The following is a 24,901-nucleotide window of genomic DNA, read 5'->3' as shown; positions in this document are numbered from 1 at the left end:
GACTTGTCATTGGAGTGAAGTCCTATTCATACTTCGGGAGGAGAGTTTGCCCCCTTCAAGTTGGGCCTGCACAACAGTAACATCATGGCACCTGTCTGAGGGAGTTCTCCTCAGCAGGATAAACTTGACAATTGCTAAAGACAGAGGGCATCAGCCTAAACTCTTCAAAGACAGACTGTTCAACATCACTAATAACCAAGTCGGTGAGCTTGTGTACAGCCGTCTGGTATAAGGTCCAGTGGCTTTGTCAGCCTAAAGACCAAAGACCTTAACTTTTATAAATGTTCCAAAACAGCCCTACCATAATTGAGAACAGAATGGGCACTCTCTCTTTTGGCTATTTTGATGTATTCAATGCATGACAATGAAAAGAAAGAAGTCTGAAAACTTTCAGAACCCACTGTGCACAGACACAATGGGGGGTGAAAATTTGGTGGACAGCGAAAGAGAAACATCTTGGTTTTTCTTGTCCTGTCATTATGGATGGGCAAGTCCACCGAGGCTCACACAGACAAACAGGCCAGAGAGGAAAAGGATGAGAGAAAGGAAGGAGGGAGGAGGAGATGGAGAAATGTGACTGAGGTGCTATGGCTTTTGGTAGGTCTGTCATTAACAAAGGGCCAGAGACGCATTCCAGTCCGCTTATAGACGAGACCACTGGGATAAAGATAAACACCAGCGACATTCATGAGCTGTGCCCCAACTCCACGCCCAACACGGCAGGATCTGGCACATGTTAAATTCTTACCAATATAAGCAATTCAGAGGGCAGTCCAATTACTGTTCAGTTAACAACAAAATTGCTAAGATCAGATGGAGTGTGACTCGTGAGCAGCTGTGACTGTGCAGCACTATGGGACAACTTGTTTTTAGTGGAAGGGAACACTGGAGCACCCTGTGTAAGTGAATCTACGAAAGCACAGGGAGAACATGCAAACTCCAGACCACTGCTCTGTGCATATAGTTAAAGTTTACTTTACATTATTCAGGTTTTTTGTAATAGGGTTGGACAGCTTTGCCTTTTAAGTTTTGCAAATTGATCTATATTGTCATGGTTTGTGTGTCCAAAATCACAACAAAAAAGAGAAGACACAAAGAACTGGGGGAACAAAAAACTCAATGGAACCAGGGCGATGTAGCGACAGAGGACATGGGAAATATGCCTCATTTCAATTTTTACGACTAAATTAAGCCATTAGCCACACCCCCGCACTTTGTATTACCTTGTGTATGAATTGTGCTCTACAAATAAACTTGCCTTGCCTTATGGTTTATGGTTAGGAAAAGGGCTGCTTCGGGTTAGAACAATGTAGGGGGCGGGATCATGGGTTGGAAGGTAAAAAGACCCTGGAAACACGGAGGAACAAGGCACAGGTGTGACATATCAGGGCGGGGCAGGCAACGAACCCAGGGGAAGTAAAGCAAAATCTCAAGGACAGAAAACACGTCAAAATAAAACACAGGACTTAACCAGAGACAGGAAACAAATCGAAACAGGGGAGCGGAAAACAGATCATGACAATCTGAATTTCAAAAACTTGGACTCTCTGCTGCTTGCACGAAAGAAAGAAGCTATAAGCAAGACAGAGGGGGCAAATTGAAAGCTGTGTCTAGTCTTTAAAAGCAAAGAAAATCACCACCTCGTGAATACAGCAGGCGAGAGGTAGAAGAAGGAAGGAACTCCTCAAACATGCACGACTGAAATAAGACACAAAGGTATGTTCTATGAGGAAATAACATTATCACATGGTTAAAAGATGGAAAAGGTTAGTTCAGCAGAATGTGATGTTTTATCTCACAACAAAATCTGAATGAAACCTGCAATGTTTTCAGGAAGCATGACTAAGTTTCCTCTTCCTCACCCCTGAAAAGCAAATGAGCGAACGCACAAACAGTTATCTTGATCTAGAGCTAAAGTCATCTTTAGTTTGTGGTCGAGATTAAAGCGCGCCATTAAAAGTACTGCAGTCTTACCAGGAAGCCATCGGGCGAGTCCGGGGTCAGGGTCATTCCCAAGTGAGAATTCCTCAGGTTTTTGGAAACGTTTTGGAGAGCAGTTTCACCTGCAACCAGTGGCAATATTATAAACACTCTGTCAACACAAGGTCCGCCGCAAAATGTAAGCAGTCTATGTTACTACCTAAGCCAGTAATGCTAGGCCTATCATGTTGCCTGCTGTGGTTTGATCGTTTGCTTGTTTGGCTAATGAATAACTCAGAAAAACAGCAGGAAGAAAAACAACGTCTTTACTTACTTTTTGGTTTAAACTATTTACAGTGGGATACAGTGATAGAAATGTGCTGTTCTGTGTCCAATTTTTATTATTTGATTAGGGTGAACTTAAATCAAAGATGTGAATGCATGTTTACAAAATAAGTCCCCATAGTGCTGTACATTTCTCCTGTTTCTTACCCATATTAACTTTGTCGCACTTTGAGTTCCTCTCTTCTCCCACAATGCATTTGTACACATCTCCTTTCCTGTTGTTGGGTGGTCCGTCCCAGGGCGCTCCGACAAGCATCCTACAGCAAAATAACAATGATTCATTCAGCGTAAAATGCCAGCTTTTTTTTTTATATTTGCGGCTAAAAAACTGATGGCTTCAATTTCAGTTCCCCCCCAGACTCACGATTTCTCGCCGTCGGCTTCGTGCTGTAACACGGAGAAGCCAAACAGAGCGTCTTCGGGGCCCGTGAAGATGCGCGCATTCTTTACGTCAATGTTGAAACAGTGGCACAACTCTGGAAAAAAACAACCAAAACATAAACATACAGTGTAGACAGATACGATTCAGCATTATTTAACTATGGACTTTAGTCATTTTCTCCTCTCCATAGACAATTTAGGAGCAACATCATGAAAGGATGAGTCTCCTCTGGATTTAAAGGGGCTTGATGCAAGTTGGCCATTTTATACTCACTACTGCCACCTCAGGTCATATGTGTAACTGCAGTCGCTTTAAGCTCGTGCATGGCGGCAGTTCAGAACCGAAGTAACACCTTTTTGAGTGACAGTGCAGGATTTTAGAGACAGTTGTGGTGAACAGGTCTGGGCTCAGTCTACACCTTAGGACATGGCTGGAACATGTAGGGGGAGGATAATACATAACTTTAACATTTTTAAACTCCGTGTAGTCCCCACCTTCGACCAAGTGCATTTTCTCTAGTTCAGCTTTACCCAAATCTAAAAGCTTACAGCCTGTAGGCCAGTGTAACACTTAATTCGAAAGCAAAACCTATAAAACGGATCTAAACGGATCTTTTTCCTTGCATTGTTGTCACTTTCTTTCTCATTTCATCTTTGCCACTATTTGGTTGTCTTTGTGTCTTTTTTTTGCTGCCCTTTCATCGCTTTGTTGGTCACATTTTTCTTGCTCTTGTTACTTATTTTGTTATGCGTTTTTTTTTGTGTTTTTCTGTTGCCTTTTTGTCACCTTTTGTCGCACCTTCATCGCTTTTATTGTCACATTCTTGTTGCTTTTTTTAATTGAGTTTTTGACACTTTTTTGTTTCTCTTTTGTGGCCTTTTTTATGCTTTTTTTGTTGCGTTTTCATCCTCGTTTGCCTCTCATTTTCGTTGCTATTTTTGACGCTTTTTACAAGAACCTTTCAGATTTGGGTAACACCAAACTGGAGACAATGTGCTCAGTTCAGGTTGGGGTTAAGAGGTTAATTGAGCGCAGTAACATCTGTGATTTTTTTCAAAGCTAAAGTAGAAAAACTTCTCCATGGTGCATTTATGTTGACAGAGAAAATGTTTTTCTTTCTTTCGTTGCACATGAACAAGCCAAGTCATAGCAGAAAGAGTAACTAAAACTATAACAAAACATTTCAACACTTCAAATGTAATTCAACCGATTCCTAAATGCCCCCCGTCCGAAGTTAAAACCATTTGAACCAAACCAAGACGACCGTTTAGTTGTCACAGCAGTTCATGAAAGGCCACCTATTCACAAGGCAGGAAAAACATCAACATTATCATTTTCTCTTCGGGAGATGAAAAAGTGGTTTGGTGAAAGAAAAAAACTATAAACAGACTTTTCCGACGCGGGAAAGGCATTTCAGTGCGAGGGGGCAGAGGAGAGGAGCGGGAAGGGTGTGGGTTAGAAAAACTATGGAGTATAGTGAGACCCCTGTTATGACACACAGACTGGCCTTCATACAGACACACGGACAGCTCAGCAGACAGTTAGCACAGAGATGGAAGTGACTGTAAACTATATGGTTATTGCACAAACACGCCACAGTGGGCCATTTGTACAGGTGGGAAAGTTGGAGTTCAGGCAGAGAATCAAACACTGTATCACACATTTACAGTTGGACAGTACTAAATACACAGAGAAAAACTTTGCAAACTATTTTTGGGAGCATTATCTCTTTTTTATCCAAAAGGGTCCAAATTATTCACATAGAGTTCATTATAGTTACAGATAATTCCCTTCTAAAATGGCATGGGTTAAATCAAAAGAGTATCTTACTATAAATTAAGCAGATTTCGGGGATATATCCAAACCAAAAATACGCTTATGTATATTGTTGTTGACGTTATCATAGTGTTATTGTTAGAAATGGTTAAAATACATAATTTTGTACAGCAATCGTTTGTGACAAGGCAGTGAACTACACATCTTTATCTTATATTCTGTTCTAATTTTTGAGTCTTTATATTCTCTGCTCCCCCTCCCCCCTTTAATATTATTATTTTCTTTGAGTTATTATTATTCATTGTACATAAGTTGTTGTGTTTGCACATTTTCCTGTTCTTCTTTGAAAGCACATTTTCTTGACTATTTGCACCTATTGATCTCGAAATTTGTCCGTTCAACCAATAATGTTCTATCTTATCTTATAGGAACTGGATTTCATTTCAGCTACAGGTGAAAATACCAACCTTTTCTGGACTGAATTTTTTTTTTTTTTTTCAGTTTTTTTTTCAAAAAGTCTTGTTCTGGTCTTTGTTTGAGAATAGTTGCAATAACAGCAAATGCAAGAAATAAGGCGCAGTAGCTCAGATAACTTAACCTAGCTACCCCAAATGTTGGCGGATGAATCTCTCCTGCCAGCGTTACAAAGTGCTGTGTCCTTGGGAAAGACAGTTGTGAAACTGTTGCGTGAGTGTGTGATCGGTGATGGATGAACAGGCTCTTGGCACAGATCGGCAGCACCATATACATCTGTCAGTCTCAGGGCAGCTACAGATTCATATACCATCATTGATTATGGGGAGTTAAAGTGCACATGACACATTACACACAATGTTTGCTAAAAATATATATATATTTAAGATTTTGCTAAAAAAGTGACCCAGCTTTATTTAGTTTGGAAATTTTTGAGATGTTTATAGTTTCACTTCCTTATTGGACACCGACAGGAAGTGACATAGATAGAGGCAAACAATTTTAAACTGTTGCCGTGCCGACCATGTTTCGTCACTGTGAAATGAGTCAAACTGCTCTGGAACTTTATCACTATCTTTGTCACTTCCCGTCAGCAGATTAAAAATAAAAATTAGGTAACACTTTACATTACGGGCCGGTAAGTCCTCGGTACTTACAGTGGTAATTCTAGATACTTATGGTGGCACTTACAGTGGTAAATACTAGTAATAATAGTGGTACTTCTAGATACGTATTGTGGTACTTACAGTGGTGCTAATGGTGGCACTTACGGTGGAAATTCTTGGTACTTATGGTGGTAAATACTAGTAATAATAGTGGTACTTATTTGTACTTATTGTGGTACTTACAGTGGTACTTACAGTGGTGCCAATGGTGGTACTTACAGTGGAAATTCAAGGTACTTATGGTGGTACTTGCAGTGGTAAATACTAGTAATAATAGTGGTACTTCTAGGTACTTATTGTGGTACCTAAAGGATACTATAGTGAGAATTACAAGGTATGTACTTCTAGAAACCGTTGTAACTCTTAGTAATGAAGGTTGTACTTCTTGTTTTCCCTAATTCTGTTTGTAGAAGTACCTCATTTACTACTTATGAATTGCTGCTGTAGTATCCTTGAATTACCGGTAAGTACCACAGTAAATAGAAGTACAACCTTCATTACTAAGAGTTACCCCTGTATCTCTTAGTAATGAGAGATACTGACTCCTTAACCCTAACCCCAATTACTAGTAATTACCACTTTTAGTGCCACAATAAGAACCACTGTCATTACTAGTAATTACCACTGTAAGAACCATGGACTTACCAGCCCGTAATGTAAAGTGTTACCAAAAATTACTTTTCTGCCCAACATGTCTTCACTAAAATTGCTGCTTCAATGAAATAAAAGGATAATTATTACTTACAACAGATGTTATCCATCTAAATAATTTTCAAAAGCATTAAAAGCTGTTAGATGCACTACATTGTCTTTGCAGGTTGTCTATGCAGAAAGCTTGAACACAAGTCAAGACAAAGCATGTCATGAGCTCTGACTGTTCGCAGCTGCTCTTGCACTTGTACAGTGAGACTATTCCACAAATGCAAAATGAGGTCTACAGACACCAGGCCAATCAGAGAAATGAAACGAGATCCATCTCTGTTTCTCCTTCACTTCTGCTCTCCTCTTCCACTCAGTTCATAACCAGCACCAGCGGGACTATGCTATGCACAAGCCCCAAATCTCTTCATTCGGTTCTTTTTATGGCTCGAATTAATCTAGACACAGCCGAGAAACATTTTATCCCCTTCAGACGCTGTGCAGTAAAACGCTTGAACCTCTTCTTGTGGCATGTTACCCGTCTTCTGCAAAGTCCCAACCTCTTTCCACAACAAACCGGAGCTCCAATAACCACTTCTGCCGCTGATTTTCTCCTTCATCCTCCTGTTTCACTCATTCTCTCATGAACCATAAATTGCCCCTTATTTCTGCCCCCCCAACCCGTCCCCCCCAAAACCCTGATATACACACAGTTAGACACGCTGTAACTTTACCACAAGGCCCCAAACTCCCATTCACTCCCCGCTCGACTGCAACAAACTGTACAATTTCCCCGATTTCCCTGCTCTGGATCCATTTTTGCTCCGCGTATATGACACGGCACCACAGCCTCGCCATGACAACGGGCGGTAAACATTTATCAAGGCAAAGCGGGGCCAGATCCTCTCGACCACATGTTCGGCTGCGGGCGCAACTACTGCTCAGACTGATTGTTTCTATGTGCCTTAATATACTGTAGGCCACTTCATATAGTGTGTGCATGTGTGCCAACAATCCAGCGAACATGAAACTCTGCAGTAGAGACAAGAGAAAGAGTAAGCACAACTCAACACAATTTACTGTACATTACATTTTTACAAAATGGCAAAGTCAGTAGAATTCATCCCTCACAACAACATGATAGATTAGATAGAAGTAAACTTCCTAAAGCTCTTCCTACCTCCAACATACCGGCCTGTCACGATATATTGAGGGTGCAAAATATTGCGATAAACGATAATATTGAAGACTTTATTGCCACAGAAACAAACCCTAGTCTGGTATGACAAGCCGCGACCAAAATAACCTTTTCATTGGCTATATTTTATTTAAAATATTGTATTTTCCTACAAATTAATGTTGAATAAGCTTGAAATTATCCTGTGAATCTGAAATCATGAACATTTTAATGGACGGATGCAGGGTCCTACCAGTTCTATCAGTTCCACTGCTCTAAAGCATAAATGACAATAAACCTTTGTTCAAAAAGTACTTAATGATATCTAAAAAAAAAAAAAGAAATTAATGATGATGAAGAAAGGGGGGAAATGCACAGACCATATTGGGTCAAAAAATTCATAATTTATCTGTCATTTATTGAACGATAAGTCAATATAGAAATGATTATGACGGCCCTACATACATAGAACCTCTGGCCCCAAGATTATTTTCAGAAATATTATTCAAAAATCCAAGATCAATTCCCTCCTTAAATCAGAAAGAATGTTGAAAATGTTGCCAATTCCTATCAAATTTCCTGACAAAGCATTCTATTGGGTCATATAGGATGCAAAAAAATGGCACTTTTTGAAAAGGGTGCTTTATTTTTGGCAACAATTGGGAGGTTTGGCTCCTGGTGTTTTGACGATAAAGTAAATTGGCCCTCCAAGAAGCAAACCTGCCAACCCCTGTACTAGGGTTTCCCCATCCTAACACATACAGCAGACTCATCCTTACACCTGCACCTGATATCTACGGATACTCCTGACCATGATCCTGGCTCAAGAAACGAAAGTGAGTCAAATGCAGATGAGAACAAATTTGACTTAATTATAGTAATAAATACTAGTACATTCAATCTGTATTGCTATAACAGGTCAATCCTCCAGCCAAGTGATTCTGACCATTAGCCTGGCTCGACATCTGGAGATGGGTCCCCGGTCAGCCCACATGGCTGACCTCTGCTCCTTACGCCCCAGCAGCATCGAAGGATGGGTCAATTGCAAAGGACAGAGTTTGTTGCATAATGACAAATAAAGTAACTTAACCTTAGCTCTTTTCTAAACACTGAAATAGGCTTAAATTATAATAACTTTTACTATTCTGTATCACCTACCAATTCAAGAGCGGGTTCTTCAATTATGACTTCTGATCTTAGGTTCATGTCATGTCAAAGGGCTCTTTTTTAATGAGATAGCTGAATGATTTGAAGCTAAGTAAAGCTAAGAAGTCCATACACTGCAGTTTATCCGAGAAAGGAAAGGAGCTTGGACGTACAATAAGTGATTTTAAATTCAACTCTATCTTTAAACAAACTCTCCAGCTCCACTCACTAGACACTGGTAAGTGGTCTGTCATTAGCCTTTTCTGTTATTTTCCATTCTAAATAAGAGAAACAATATACTAGGTTACATATCTGTGTCATCTTTCACTGGAAAACATACTTAGTGACTAATGTAAAAGTCATAACTGACCCACCCCCTGCACGTCTGCTTGACCTCCACTCACTCCAAACACAGCTTGTGTCTTCATTATCTCAATGCTGTTGTGTTCTCACATGTGTCACCCTCTCGCGGGGACCGGGGGCGAACACAGAAACTCTTATGTCAGCAAATGATGAGAAGAAGAGGAGAAAATCTTTGCTGTGAAAATAATAGGAAGGATTTATGAATGAGAGGGGATACACACACCTGCGTTGAACATTTTGTTAAAGCATAACAGAGTAATGGACATGGATTGCCTGCTGTCTGCATTAGGCTTCTGTTTAAGGCATTAACATTACACGCATACCCCCGCACTGGGCAAACCTCCACGCTCCACTGACGCATCCAAGAAACACATCCAGCTCCAGCGCGGCGCAATCCATCACTTCAAAACATAAACTCCTATAGGCTTCACTTAAAGGTCCAATATTATTATCATGCTTTTTAAAGACCGTTGCCTTGGCACTTATTTTTACATCTCAAAACATATATGTTGGGATTGGCAGCAACACGAGCACTCTCAACCTACAGCAAGAAGCTCCCTGGTTCAATTCCTGGACCATGTGGGGCCTTTATATTAGGGGTCTGCATGTTCTCCATTTCCAGCATCAATATACAATCAGCTAATCATCCAGCAACTGGGTATTTGAGTCACCGTTGCGTAGGAGAGTCTAAGGAAATGGGGAAGCCCGGGGCACACCTCTATCTGCTGCTGACTGCCTTTTTAGACATTATATTTGTTGGACATTACATTTTATTCTGTTTCACTGTTTGAAAGTGTGGTGCGGCACTGTGAGGCAACTCCTGTTGTGTTATTGGGTGATACAAAAGAACTTGATTTGAATTAGCACCAGACCGATATGGATTTTTGGGGTCCGATAGCGATATGAAGGGGGTTGGCATGAATGATAGCTGATATAAAGGCCGTCCATCCATCCATCCATCCATCCATCCATCCATCCATCCATCCATCCATCCATCCATTTTCTTCCACTTTTTTCCACTTTTCCATTGCCAGGTCGTGATTGCACCTGCCCCTTATGGCTCCTCCTGCAGGTGGTCTTTGTCTGACCCATCACCTAGGACCTGTCTGCCATGGGAGACCCTACCAGGGACACAAAGCCCCCGACAACAGAGCTCCCAGGATCATTCGGGCGCTCAAACCCCTCCACCACGTTAAGGCGGCAGTTCCAGGAGGGGATATAAGCCGATATAAGCAATTTAATTTGAAGTCATTGTTGTTTTATCTCTCAAATAGCAAATGGTTAAACATGTATTATCATAGCAAAGGTTTCAATCATAGAAATATATCTAATAGAGGTCGACTGGTATGGGTTTATCTAAGGCCGATGCCGATTATTGGGGATTTTGATCCGGTGCTGGTGTGTGCATCGCTGATATTTTAGGCCAGTATCGTCATAAGATGCTTCTAAACGTGTCAGGGTTGAACTGTGACAGGCAGGCAGGAGGCTCTGTATGAGGGGCATAGGGCTGATTTATTCAGGACGTTCATATGTGGTAGCTACTTCTTTGAAAAACTGAAATCAGAAGAATCCAACACAAAAAGGGAAATTATACGCAAAGGTCTGAAACATGAAACATATAAAAAGGTGCACAAACTTGTGACCGTTTGTTTGACCGATGTTTCTCTGCTACCCTGAGTCATAGGAAGTTGTGGGAGGGCTGATCTCAAAGCTCTAAGTGAGCTCTTTCCAGTGCATGGGAACTCTTTATCACTTTCAGTTCCAGAGTTATTGGCCGGGCCCTAGTGGAGGCAATTTGACCACTGATATGAGCAGAACAAACCGGGAGAAGATGTCTAAAAAGTCATATCCTTGAGAGCGTTTTGAGCTCTTGAGAAGAATTAAGAAGTCAAGAAATATTACACTTTTAAATCAAGGAAGTCGGACATGTTTAAACTCTAATTACATGCAACATTTGATTGCTGCAATTTGGCTGTAAATTATGTGGTGTGTGCGAACGGGCAAAATGTGGAACTCCGACATAGATGACATGAAACAAATCAGACGATATTATCAAAACGTAATGTGCGGTGAGGTGACATGCCCTGCTGAAATAACACCTTATCAAATATGCTTATCTATATGTTGGCCACAGCTATAGTAGACAACAATGGTCTTTTTCTTCAGTATTCCAATGGGAGGTCAGACTTCTAAATGAGGTGTCTGAGGTTGTGCTACCAAAGAGAACACGAGAAACAGAGGGTAGAAGTTCACGCTCCACAGAGGAACCCACACGGCTCAAAGGAGCAGGGGGAACTTAGACATCAAGAGATGGAAAAGGCTGATATGGCTAAGGAGGTCAAGTTGCACGGCTGCCAAGAGGTGTCGGCTATAAGAGGAGCTGAACTAGTAACCTTTGGCACAGGAGACATGCGAAAGCTTTGAGCAGCAAACATCAACCAGGAGGCCCCCCAACAAGCATGAACTATTCCATCTTCACTGATGCCTTTACCAGCCCTGAACCCGAAACTATTATTTAGAACAACTCCCTAAGGCTTTGGCATATGGAAAGAGCCCTTATGTTTTAATATGCGTCCTCTCCTCTTCCACACACAGCCATGTCAGGAATGTTTCATGGTCAGTCGCTACTGTCACACAGCATAACGGCCCATGGCTGAGGAGGCACGTGCGGCACCATGGCACACGTCGCCAGTGAGAGTCTAAATATCTTTATTTTACACTATAGAGCAGGGGAAGGCAACGCCAGGCTCAGGGGCTAAATCAGAATCAGAATTATTTTTATTGCCATGGTTAGGAACTGGTTCACAATGAGGATTTTTTTTTCCGTTGAAACATATAACATAAAACTTTAAACTATAAGACTATAAAACTATAAGGGCATGAGAAAGAAGATTCAATTTAAACTATGATAGAGAAAACAACAATTTGACATAGAATCTGGCCCTCCAGCACTGAACCTCCCTCAATTTTACGAAATGTTACTACATAAATCAAAGATCAAATACAATTTTAACTTTCAACTTTAAAAATGCATAAAATACAGTCAATTCATTTCCTTGCAGAGCAGCCAATAGGCTGCACCCTGTTGTCATTTGTGAAAGTGGTGCTTCACTTTGGGCTACACTTTCGAGATTTGGCCCCAGTGTTTTGACGATTACGAAAATAAGCCCTCTTGCCTACCCCTGCTATAGAGCAGTGGTTCCCAACCTATTTGGTCTTGCCAGTCTTTCATTTCTACTCAAAGTACCCCTTAACTCAAAGGTGCAGCCAAATATTTGGAAAATGATCCACTAACCTCAGATTTATTGGCATTTAGTTGCTGTGTTCATAATAAAGCGAAAACACTTTATTACATCAAAACATCTTTTAAAATAACTTTTCTTTTACAATAATATTGAAATACATTAAATTTCACATTCTTTTTCGATTGGAAATGATTCAAAGCACCCCCTGCTAAGTCCTTGTGTACCCCTGGGGGTCCACGTACCCCTGGTTGGGAAACACTGCCATGTAGAGTATCATGCAATGGTCAGTAATCAATCAAATAAAAGCCGCACTTCAGATAAATTGTCTTACCTTTGAGGAAGAGGATAAACTCCAGACACAACAGGTATTTGCGTAGCTCCATTTACAAAATAAAAAAACAAGCTATTTTTGGTCCTTGTTAGTTAGTGCATTTACACCTCCGCTAAGCCGGTAAGAAAGCAGCTCACACTTCACACACGCTCCTTCAGTTTTTCCCTTCCCCAGGAGATGCATAAAATCAGTCCAAAAGGCGCGACAGTAGCATGTCCTATGTGCGTAACGGGGCCTCTCTCCAGAGATCTGCTGCTCAGCGTCTATTGAAATCTATCAAAAAACATAGAAATAAATATAAATGACATGTAAGGTCACGAGGCTTCCAAACTTCACTGACAACAAACAAAGACGCTCAGGAATAAAAAACACGTCTTAATGACCCATTTATTGGCCATGAAATTTTAGCACCTGTCCCATCCAACCAGAGGCTGCAGTGATTAGTCCATCACTAATGCGCAACACCTTCCCAAACAGACCGATTCTTCCGCGCGTTTTCCTCTGAGCCTCTGGAGCGCCTCTTTGAATAACAAGCCAAAGGTTTTAGTCAAGGAGTTTTTTTCTGAAGCCTCGTCGTCAGTGATCCTGGTTTTAAGGAAATGTAAAGTTGAAAAAACAAAAGCTTTTCTGGATAGTAAAAGTGCGCGTAAATGCCCCACGTCTCGCCAACTTTCTAAAGGAGTTACATGAAAGAGCGCATTTATCCTCAGACTCCCCCTCCCTGCGTCCTGCTACATCCCTGAGACCTCTCTGGGCGCCTGGTTCACATTCACAAACCTCAAACCAACATCTCTCCTCTCTCTCTCTCCGCTCCGCCTCACCCACAGACACAATTCATTTGTTTTCTTAAATGTACTCAAAGCATTTCTGACTATGACTGTAAAAGCCTATGTGTGATTGTTGACCTTTTTTTTTCTTTTTCTTTTTTCTTTTGCAGATGGCCAGATTATCACATTAGTTATTTAGTCAGATTGGCTTCGAAAGGCAACACATTTTTAAAATGTCCGAAAGTCTAATCGATTTTTGTTGACAACCCCACTGCAGAGGGAACTTTTAGACATCTCTGTAAATAAGCTACAGCTGGAGGGCGCCCCCTTCTGATTGCTCCTTGCAGGCGCAAAAACATATACATCAACTGCAAGAACGTCACGTGGTTAATTTAATTCGCTCCATCCAAGTCTGTTTTCTCGAATTTTGGTCCACGAGATTGAGGATCTCTGTAGTTTAATTGTAAAACCTTTTTTTGTGTGTGTGTCAGTGTGGTAAACTGAGATTTAGTAAGAATTATTGGAAACGGCGCACGTGCAAGATCTAGCAGCGAAGCAGGTAACAAGCATAGCACGGTAATCTTTCCTTTTTATGTCGAAAAACGCCTTCATTTAACGGGTTATTTTAATGACATAGAAGCATAAAAATGCAGGGATCAACCTTTGAAAGAAATATGGCCAACTTCTTGCAGCAAACTTGAGAGAGAAAAAAAAAGTTGTCGATTTGTTGTGGGTTTGTTAAAGAAATGGCTCCCTCGCGTGGACTAAGTGTGTGTTCAGCAAGATTTTTTTTTCCCCCTCAGTAAAAACCAATAATAGAAAGCTGCAGCCCCGTGTCATGTTCTCTTTGACCACTTGGTGTCGCTATGCTTCCAAGCTACGTATTTAACAGCTGTAATATGAAATAGCAGTTGAGTTGTAAGGAAAATAATTTTTGGACACTATAACTGCAAAATCACAGTTTAAAATGTTTTGTGTTTCTTTGCATTTGCACATTTATTTTTATATTACAGGTAATTTGTAATGCACATAAATCAGACACTACACTTTTTTCCACCTGATTAGTCTTGAGTGACTTCTTTTTACTGGAGTGAAATAATGAAGCAGCTTCTCACCTCTGTTAAAGGCTTAACTGAGCCATTCAATACAGAGTGACGTCAGATTTGTAATATAAACACTAAATCCGTGTGTCGTGTTTAATGCTCTTCTAAATCAATAGCTTCTCGTGCACTTCGAGTTCAATGGGTTTGAATAGTCAGTGTGTTGTTGTAAAAATTCTCTGTATAAGGCTAATATTTCAGATTTATTACTCTGTTGAGAGGCAGGTCATCGTTTTATTGCCCACCCCACTCTCTTCATGCTGCTGCTTTGCCATTGAGCTCCATTATTGCCCTTGCATTAAACGATTGTAACATCTTGGTCTGTGTTCTGCTACTCAGGGGCAGCAGTGGTGTTGAAGTGAAGGAAGTCTTCGAGGAAGTGAGGGGTAACCAGTTCAAGCACAGCCTTTTTCACAAATTACTATTGTTGCGTCTCAGGGTAAGACACTGCATCAACGTAATCATAGTAAAGTGTTTAATTGTGCAAAAAAAGCAAACAAAATAGGAATCTAGCTTTAAAATCTGCGGAGCTCTCCCCACAGTGGTTCAATGATGAGGTCAGGAGACTGAGATGGCACTAACACAATAGGCCTTGTTGACAACACAAAAGTGCACCATACCTACTGTGAAATATGGACGTGGTTCACTGGCTCCAGCAGAATAAAGTGAAGGTCCCGTTAGTGCTATCTCAGTCTCCTGACCTCAGTGTCATTGAGCCACTGTGGGGAGAGCTCAAACATGCAGTTCATGCAAAACAGCCCAGGAACTTATTGGAACTGGAGGCTTTTTGTCAAGAAGAATGGACCGCTTTACAATCAGAAAAAATAAAGAACCTCATCCACAGCTATACAAATCCACAACAGAATTAGGAACTGGGGTAATTTTTGATCAGGGTCATTTTGGTACTTTCTTTTTTCATTATGATTTAAAAATAGCAAATTCATTTGTTTCATTACAAATGGCTTCACAACCAATAACAATGAGTGGGAAAAAAAACTTTTTTGTGTTATCCGACCCTCATTAAAAAATAGTTAAAAAACCCCAAAATGCCACAATGCAGTCTTTGTGATTTAATAACAGGGACACACAAAATGACAATTTTAACTTACTGCAATTAATCTCATGGAAAATACTGTTTCGTGGACATACCATCGTGGTTATTTCCATGAGTGAAAAAAAAACCTTTTTGTGTCATCTTTCATATTCTTTGAAAATAGTCCCCCCAAAAAATCTGCAAGGATATGTAAAATTTGAGCACAACTGTACTTTAATCTGTTAACGTAAACAATAACAAACAAATATCTAATCTCAATGGGTCTCATCATGTCAAAAACCATGTCGGCTCATCGTCAGAATAACCTGGCTGGAGGATTCCCCTATTGTGCATGTTTTTGGTTGAAGGGGGAAACTGGTGCTCACGGAGGAAACCCATCCAGACACAGGGAGAACATGCGTCCACACAGAAAGACTCAGTCCAGGGAATGAACCCGGGGCCTTTTTGCCACTCAGCCAAATCCAGTCGTGATTGAAATCAGTCAGAAAAATATTATCGTTCAGCCTTATTTTCCATCAATCCACATAGTCATAAATTCATGTGAAGGAGAACAGGCATAATTAGCGTGTGGTAATTATATACTTTTGAAAAGCTTTTTTTTTGGCACGTAGGCTCCACAGCACAGGGTGAAAGGGGTAAAGAGGAGGGATCGACACGCACCAAACTGTTGGAGCTGGGACTTGAACCCAGGACAGGGCTCCACCACATGTGACACAACCCCACTCACTAGGCTATCGACTATCTGCTGCACATTTGTGGAATTTCATATCTGTGTTTTATGGACATGTCCCCTTTAAATGCAGGACCATAATCTAATAATGGTCCAGACTCCAGTCATGGCGCTTAGAGTCCGACAATCTGGCTTTAGAGTTACACTTATATCTCATCTTGAGTTTTGCATTTTTATTCCATGCTGCACATGCTTCAATATGCGCTCCACATGAGCAGCATTTTTATAAGGTGAGTTTCCTCAGCTCCTGTTTCCCACATCAAAGTCTTCTGCGGCCTGTCAGACTGCACCAGCGCACACCTCGGCCAGTGTAGGTCAGTTATGACATTGGGCCTGTGGTATGCCCAAGGCCTCGTCAAACTCTGCAGCTCAAAGAGGAGCTGGAGGGTGATAAGCTGAACCGCATGTTCGCAGTAATTAAATACAGACTTTTCACTGCAGCGCTTCCTTTCAATTAATATTAATCATCTGTCTTTGTGCAGCACCAGCGTCGGGCCGAGGTTGTTTACGTCACTTGCAAAGACACATGTGCAGAGCGTGGGCCGGTCCGCTCATAAAAAAGGATGAGTTATATGAGTCTGATGGCTGATCTGCCTCTCCTGACTGTCAGCACTCACATACCTCCATCTGAGGCTCCTATTATTCCCCTTCTTTGCACAATACTGTTTATTTAAATCAAAAGAATAGCAGCATTTTGGTCAATTTGTGCAAAAATAGAAAGATCTAAAAGTTCTAAGTTCGTTTTATAGGGTCATATATTTCTATCAATAGTGATGTGGATGGAAACTTAATGTAGCCTTGGATAGACTGACAGACACACCACATAGACAGTGTGGTACAGGGGCCACATTAATAATACTTTAAAATGCTAGTTTATGTTAAACAATTCATTAAATGTTGAAAAAGCTTGAACATTCTGGCCCGGGACGTCCAACACATTTCACTAGAACCAAGTCAAAGGAGTCTCTAAAGCTGCGCATTTATAATCAACGAGTCTTTCATTAATTCGGTGATCAAAGCGTGAGTGGCTTTGGTCACTGATTTGGCCTGATGGCAGTCGATGACAGTAATTAAAGGGAAACTTCAGCGATGACAGTTTTAAAGGGGAGTCCTGGCCTAAGATTCATTATTGTAACCGCTGTTTTTCAGCCGGTTTGTTCAGTAATTACATCAATTACGAGGAAATTTAGAAAGTGCAAAACAGAACACGTTTATATCAGCACTTCTGAGGTTCTGGGCCCTGGGTACTCGGTACCCTTTACCCCCCAGTCCGACGCCCATGGTGTGGTATCCACTTGGCAGAGCTTATTTCGAAGCTCCAATCTTATAGATCTGTGGACGAACACTCTGGCCACTGAGCCACTATCACTCCAAGCTTGTAGCACCTGGTATTCCCACGCTGTCTCCCATCCTGGTACTAATCAGGACCGTCCCAGCTTAGTTTCTGAGATCAGAGATTCCCAAGATGGTTTGGCTGCAACATTGCAATTCTCAAAAAGTCATGCACAATTGTCCAATGCATTTCCATGTAAATTGGAAAAGAGACATTACTGGTTTCGTGATTTAAGATCATTGATGGCTTTTAATGCATTATAACAGCTTATTCCAAAAGCATGTCTGCGCCTGTTCTGGGCAACTTCATTATGTTTGGATTAAGCTCTACAAGCCGGATTCTCATTCTGTAGATGCAACTCCTCACTTATTTGATACGGCTCCTAAATTACATAGCGTCACACTTTAGGCCTCTTTATCTGTAATTTCCCTATGCAAATGTCTCCCATAAGTGTGGAGATTTTGCAAGAAGATGCCATATTGGCTCGAGCATAGACGTTTGTGTACAGTGTATTGCCTTTAAGATACAACCATTGCTGGCTGCTTCCTCTGAGAGCTCATGCTTCATTGTGATTGGCTTAACACGCCTGTCACTCACTCAGACTAATAAGTGGGAGAGGTTGTGGTGGTGGGGTAGAAGTCATGTGTCTCCTCTTCACCGGCAGCAACAAATCACAACCACATTGACTTATCATCAAAAGGACCAATGATGTTTTTATCGCCCACTTTAGTCTCTGTCTTTATTGTTTTCAGTCCGTGTTCCAGCACTGTAGATCATTCGCCTCCTCAGGTCAGCAGTTGCCTGTAATCAAATTCATCACTACAGTGTTTATGTCAACAAAGACTCCATTGAAACAAACAGACTGTGGGGGTATTGTCACAGACAGGAGCGCCGGGCCTCTGCCTCGCTGCTGTGTAGAGAAGTCTGCACATCTGACCTCTCTCCTCTGAGTAAATGAATCATCTTCAGTAAAATTAGACTGAGACGTTTAATGGGGGAATGAGCTCATTGCGGAGGCGGACGCCAACAGCCTCTGACTCATCGAGGAGCAAAGCCCGTTTTCGTTTTAGTTTACCAAATACTTGAGAAGACAATTTGCCATGGGTGGAAATACAGACTTAGACAGGAAGATTGTTCTTATTTACTTCCCTAGGAGCTGAGTCAAATACAGTACAAATACAAAACACAAAAAATGACCAGACAGTGGAGAAAGACGTAAAACTGTGGGAGGAAAAGTCAACATTTTCCCTAATTTTGCATTTAGCACCTTTACCGCTCCCATTTGTGCACCAACCTGCAGGCATTTGCTCTTGAAGCCCCGGTGGCTGCTTCCCCTGTAAACCCCTCAGAGGGTAACGGCAGTACCAGCCTGTGTGTGTGTGACCTCAGGAGCCCAGTGTTTTACAAGCGTCCTCCCCGCTGTGTCCTGGGTGGTCTAATTGCCGCTGCCACAGGAGATTGGTGCACTTTACCGCGGTGCGTGTCCGCGTTACTCATACGTGGGTGAGTTTTGAGTACGTAGAGATGTAAATCAATATCGTCCGGAGACTCACCTGTCATCACTGTCCCGTAACCGTAACACAAGAATCCTGCCTCTCTCTCTCTCTCTCTCTCACTCCAGGCCTTGACTTTGCTTGTAAAATGTATAATTACAGGGGCTTCAGGAAGTATTCACCCCCTTCCATGTATGTTATTATATGTTGAAGTCTGATACTGAATTTGTTGAAAGATTTTATCCTCTGCTTCAGAAGTCAGAGTTATGTTAATACTGAAGTTGTATCTTTCTGTATAAGGGGCAATGAATTAAATTTACAATACAATTGTATTTCTATGAATGCAATGGATTAGATCTGCAGTTGTTTCCTTGGGTCTGTATTCTCGAATCTCTACACAATAAGATTTGAGTTTTTCCATTGTTTTCACTTTTTGAAATGATAATATCAAAAATAACCTCTTAACCAAGTGCATTATCTCCAGTTTGGCTTTACCCAAATCTAAAAGCTTCTCAACTGGACTGTTAGTACGAGTGTGATATTGTCAGTCCACAGATTAGTTTAAAATTCTCAATTTCAGCATGATAATCTAATAATATAAATTTTAGTTGTTTTGGTGTAGTTGGGCTTTTGACCTGGATCATTGAGATTATTGAGTACTGACTATTCACTTGTTCTGGTAGGTTTCTGACTCATTTCAATACATTTATTCTTTATTTCAAGTAATTGTATCTGCCAATGGGGCAAGAACATTGGTCTTGTCACATTGGCAGATCTACTTTCTTATTTCAAGTAAGATTTACCTTAGAACTATAGTCTGTGGTCAAACTTGGTCAGATCAGGAAAAAAGTGAGTAAAAAAACGCTCAAAATCTTCCTCAATTGAAGTCATTGAAGTCAATGTTTAAAGGGGCTAGATGCAAGTTAGCCATTGTATACTCACTACTGCCATCTCAGGTCATACGTGTAACTGCACCTTCTATATTAAATGCGTGCATGACAGAAATTCGGACCTGAAGTGACACCTTTTTGAGTGAAAATGCAGGATTTTAGAGGCAGTTGTGGTGAACAGGTCTGGGCTCATTCTACACATTAAGACATTGTTGGAACATTTAGGGGGAGGAAATTAGATAATTTTACCATTTTTAAACTCTGTATAGTCCCTTTAACTACTTTTCTCTAACTCCTTTCAGAACATCCCACTTAGTCATATTTAATGTAATGTATTGGCATCTGCAGAAAATTGTACTTTACCATGGGCTACAAAGGTGAGGTTCGGCCCTTGGTGTTTTGGTGATGATGAAAATCAGTCCTCCTCAGCGCAAACGTCTTGCCAACCCCTGGTGTAATGCCTCATTTGAAAGCTAAGACCTACAAAAGTGACTGTAACTTTTTTGTCACGTTGTTGTCACATTTTTGAAGTGTTTTTGTGTGTGTTCCTCACCTTTTGATCACTTTTTGATTGCGTAAATTTTTTTGTTTTTTGTCGCGTTTTCATCACATGTTTGAAGCATTTTTTGTTGTGTTTTTGCCACGCCTGGTCACTTTTTTGTGGCTTTTAGATTTGGGTAAAGCCAGACTGTACAAAGTATGCTCATTTCAGGTAGGGGTCAAAGATTAAACATAATTGACTGTCGTGTTTTGTTTAATCAATAGCAAATGTATACTGACTCCTACATACTAAAACATTGACCCAAATATCCAGAAGGCACCACACATCAGAAATACACTTGACCCACTGGCTGGTTATTACACCAGGGCCTCCACAAATCACCGATCGTGCCGCGCTGTCGTTTGCCCAAGTATGCAGACATGTACACACACACTGCTCGTCTGTCATCTATCAAAAAGGAGTCTGCCGTGGCCCCTGGGAGCCTAAAGCAACCTCCTCCATCTCACCTGTCAATCATCACCGCGGGAGATCTGATTTATCTATCTATCTAGCTATCTCTCGCTCGCTGACTTTCCTGGGAGTTGTTGCTTTGGATTCGCTGTCTGTTCCTGCCTTTCTGCCGCTCGGTTGAACCCGTGGATGAAAGATTTGCGCTTGTATGTTGTGCTGCCAGAGCGTGATGATGCTGGCAAATGTGCAAGTGTGCCTTCAGTTGGCCTTGTGTCAAAACTGGCGGCGTTTTTATCTCACAACAAGAATGTGCTAAAAGTAAGGGCAGAACTATTTCCCATGATGGAGAGAAACTCAAGCCTAAATACAATTGTCCTTGATTAGAGTTAATATACTACAGTAGTAAATCTTAGCATTTAAAGTGATAAAGTCTTGGTACTTACTGTGGTACTTAAAGGAATAGGCCACCGCTTTTACATGCTGAGATATGTTCTTACCTAAGCTTTGACGAGTTCTTTAGGACCTGTCTGATCTTCACCCGTGCCTTCAGTCACGTAAACACAGCGCAGACGGAGTTAGCATTTAGCCTCTCCTCCTCTCCACTATAGCTCCAAAACAGGTCAAGACAGAAGCTACCAAGCTCTTCCACGTTTTCCCTATTTAAATATGGTTACGTGAAGTGTTACACTACAAAGTATAATTACACAAAATTAAACAATGTGGATTTTCTAAGCGGATAAAAGGGGGAACTATACTGTAAGGCGTAGTAATACCAGGAGTAGTTCGAAATCTGCGCAGTAATCTTCACTTTACTGTGCGGATGCCAAACTACTGATAGTTACAAACAGTTGTAACTCTTAGTAATAAAGGTAGCACATCCTTGGTACTTACTACAGTACTTAAAGTGCATATGACAGGTTTTAGCACTTTTGAAAATATATATAAATCACTTGCAAGTTCATCAGTTGCATAATTATCATTTTATTAAAGTGAAGCAGCACTTGACTCATGATAACTTCAAATCATGACAATGCCGCCCCAAGAAGTGACTTCCTGTTTCGATCCAGCATATAATATAATATAATTAAATACACACATTTTAAGTGTTTTGTCTGTTAATAGTTTGGCAGAAATAAAGAAAGAAAGAAAGAAAGCTGAACTAATGAATAAGATGGTGCTTTTTTCATTTGGTGAGCTGGATCGAAACAGGAAGTCACTTCTTGGGCAGCGTTGTTATTAATCGAAGTTATGCACAGAGTCAATTTTAATGAAGAAATGTTCAGAAAAGTTCTTTTTATTAGATTTTTTAAGCTGCTGACAGGAAGTGACAAAGATGACGGTAAAGTTCCAGCAGTTTGACTCATTTCCTATTGACTTAGCATGGTCGGCACGGCAACAGTTTAAAATTGTGCCTCATCTATGCTACTTCCTGTCAATGTTCATTAAGGAATTGAAACTATAAACATCACAAAAATGGCCAAACTAAAGAAAGCTGGGTATTTGTTTTGTCCACTTGTAGTATATATAGGAAATTCAAGCATTCGAGCATCTTCTCTTCACTGGCCACCTGTGCATTTTAGGATCCATTTTAAATTGCTTTTATTTGTTTTTAAATGCTTAAATGGTGCTGCCCTTTTGTACCTCTCTGAGCTCCTCAAACCCTACTCTCCTTCTCGGTCTATTCAGTCGGCCGACCGGCTCCTCCTCAGCGTCCCAAGGACTAATCGGAAGCTCAGAGGGGAATGTTGTGGAATGAGTTGCCTTTATTTATAAGACAGGCCCCTTCTGTTCCTGTTTTTAAATCTCTTCTTAAAACCCACCTCCTTAAGTTGGCGTTTGGTACACCCTATTTTAAATTAGATTTTAGTGTATTTTTAACAGTCTTATATATTTTAAGTTTATTTGTGGCGTCTTTACTTTCCATTACGGCGGCCTCTATAACACTTCAGGATCAATTGCTGTGCAGGATTTCTGGTGAGCGGGTCCGTCAACAGGGAAAACCTACCGGCAACTCTAAAAACAATTGATTCTGGAGTTTTTCTAGAGGCCACTGTGATGCAAAGTAAATGCACCATTGGGTCACTGAAAGTCACATACACACAAATATAGATATTTTTTTTTCCACATACAAAGTTCCGTAATGCACCTTTAAATCAGTTGCTTCCTCTTTCATTGTCTGTAATACAATAATCAGGTATAGGGCTTTTAAGGAAGACCGACAATCTTATTCCAAAGAAAATTAAGGTTTTCTTTCATCTAATTTTGAGTCAGATGAGATAAGTGTAAAATCTTGGACAGATTTCTTGAAATTGATAGAAATTGCTGTAGTAGTGTTAATGACTGTAGTAGTTTTGGAAGTTGTAGCTGTATTATCACCGTAGTAGTAGTAGCAGTAGTAGTAGTAGTAGTAGTAGTAGTAGTGGTTGTAGTAACACAGTAATAAGAGGATTAAGTGGATTACCTGTATATTTTGTTTCAGGGGTAGACAACATCAGGCCCGGGGGCCAAATCCGGCCCTCCAGCATAGAACCTTTGGCCCTCAAGATGATTTTGAGAACTATTATTATACAAACCAAAGTTATTTTAATTGCTGTAGAGTTTAACCTTAGCCAAACACATTTTCTCCAGTTCAGCTTTACCCAAATCTAAAAGCTCCTCGCCTGGAACTTACAGCCTAAAACTGATTTTTGATCGACTTTTTGTCACTTTTTGTCTTTTTTTTTTACTGCATGTTTGTTGCTTTTCTTGTTGCATTTTTGTTATATTTTGGTCGTCTTTTTCATCACTTTTTTCAGATTTGGTTTTTTTTTGTGTCACTCTTTTGATTCTTTTTTTAAAGAAGCTTTTTAGATTTGGGGAAGGTCAAATTGGAGAATATATGTTCAGTGCAGGCAGGAGGTTAAGTACTGAAAAAATGTGAGGAATACTGTCAATTACTTAAAAATGTCCAAACAGAAAACCAAATGAGGTCATATATTATGCACAGCACTGGCACTGGTAGAAAGTGGTGCTTTAATTTTTGCTAAAATTGTCTGATTTGGCCCTTAGACTATTTACAACAAAGCAAACATGCCTACCCCTGTTTTATTTGAACATTCCTTTTAAAAACACTGATGCACTTGACGTACCTGAGTAATGGTTTGAAGTGGGTGAATCTTTAAGGACTTCCTTGCTCCCGCCTGCTGAAAGAAAGCATTTTTCTTCACCTCCTGAGCCGCGTCGCTGGTTTATGATCTGTACAGTGCGAGGAGTTCCCAGAATGTGTGTTTTTAGTTTGGTATGTGAATGTGTGAGTACATGTGTGTCTTTTACGGGGGTCCAGTGCGGGACGGCCGTTTTTGAAGGGGGCTAGACAGCTGCCTTTTACTGCCCTAGGGGGTAATAAACAGAGAGGGAGGGGCAGTTATTTACCCCTTTTATTGGGGCGGCAGGCAGAGGAGGAGACTTTATTGGGGTCACACTGTAACTACACACAGCTGCGGGGCGAGGAGAGAAACGTCAAGACAAGATAGTTTCGGAAAGAAGTCCTTTGAGCATCACTAAATTCCTCACTCGCCCGGTTTTTACTCGCTGTGTGGCTGCGTGAACCGCGGGTCAACTCCAACCTCCTTTTCCATTTCCACGGCCCGCTCCTCATTAAGTGCATCTGCTGTCAATCAACTGCAGTCCAGCTGGCACTTCCTGTCACTCGTCCCGCCCCCTTATTCCCGGTGGTCAGGTGGTCCAGCTCTGCATATCTGATCCTCTCCTGGCATTGGTCATGGCAGTGGATATCAACTTTTCACACCGAGGACCCAACAAACAAAAATGATTATCTGTTGGTCTATAACAAAAACTAAACTGTTCTTCTTCCTTACGTTATGGCTGTGTTGTCGTTGCTATTTTTGCCATGTTTTCCATCGCTTTTTTTGTTGCTTTTTTGTGGTTTTTGCATCGTGTTTTTGTGACACTTTCTGCACTTTTTCCATAACTTTTTGTCATTTTTTCGTTGCTTTTTATCACGTTTTTGATGCTTTTTTGTTGTGTTTTCATCACATTTTCGCCACTTTTTCCACCGCTCTCTTCGTCACTTTCTTGTTGCCCTTATGTGGCTTTTTGTAATGCGTTGTTGTCACATTT

The 24,901-nt window shown here is 40.9% G+C and overlaps 1 protein-coding gene across 1 annotated transcript in view; it reads right to left on the bottom strand.

Annotated features, from left to right (window-relative positions):
* itga10 (integrin, alpha 10) overlaps positions 1–12,562 on the bottom strand; it is a 41,098-nt gene extending 28,536 nt beyond the window's left edge. Inside the window, exons 1-4 of the mRNA XM_079562289.1 lie at positions 12,464–12,562; positions 2,630–2,741; positions 2,413–2,522; positions 1,975–2,063 (exon numbers count right to left, since the gene is read on the bottom strand). Coding sequence (XP_079418415.1) covers positions 1,975–2,063; positions 2,413–2,522; positions 2,630–2,741; positions 12,464–12,515 — 363 coding nt within the window. The 5' untranslated portion in view covers positions 12,516–12,562. The remainder of the gene's footprint in view (positions 1–1,974; positions 2,064–2,412; positions 2,523–2,629; positions 2,742–12,463) is intronic.
* Between the last annotated feature and the right edge of the window lie 12,339 nt (positions 12,563–24,901).

This window comes from Gobius niger (assembly GCF_951799975.1).
Source record: "Gobius niger genome assembly, chromosome: 8".
In the NCBI taxonomy this organism is placed as follows: Eukaryota; Metazoa; Chordata; class Actinopteri; order Gobiiformes; family Gobiidae; genus Gobius; species Gobius niger.
Note: the sequence above shows the minus strand (reverse complement) of the source record. Positions and strands in the feature narration are given on the sequence as shown.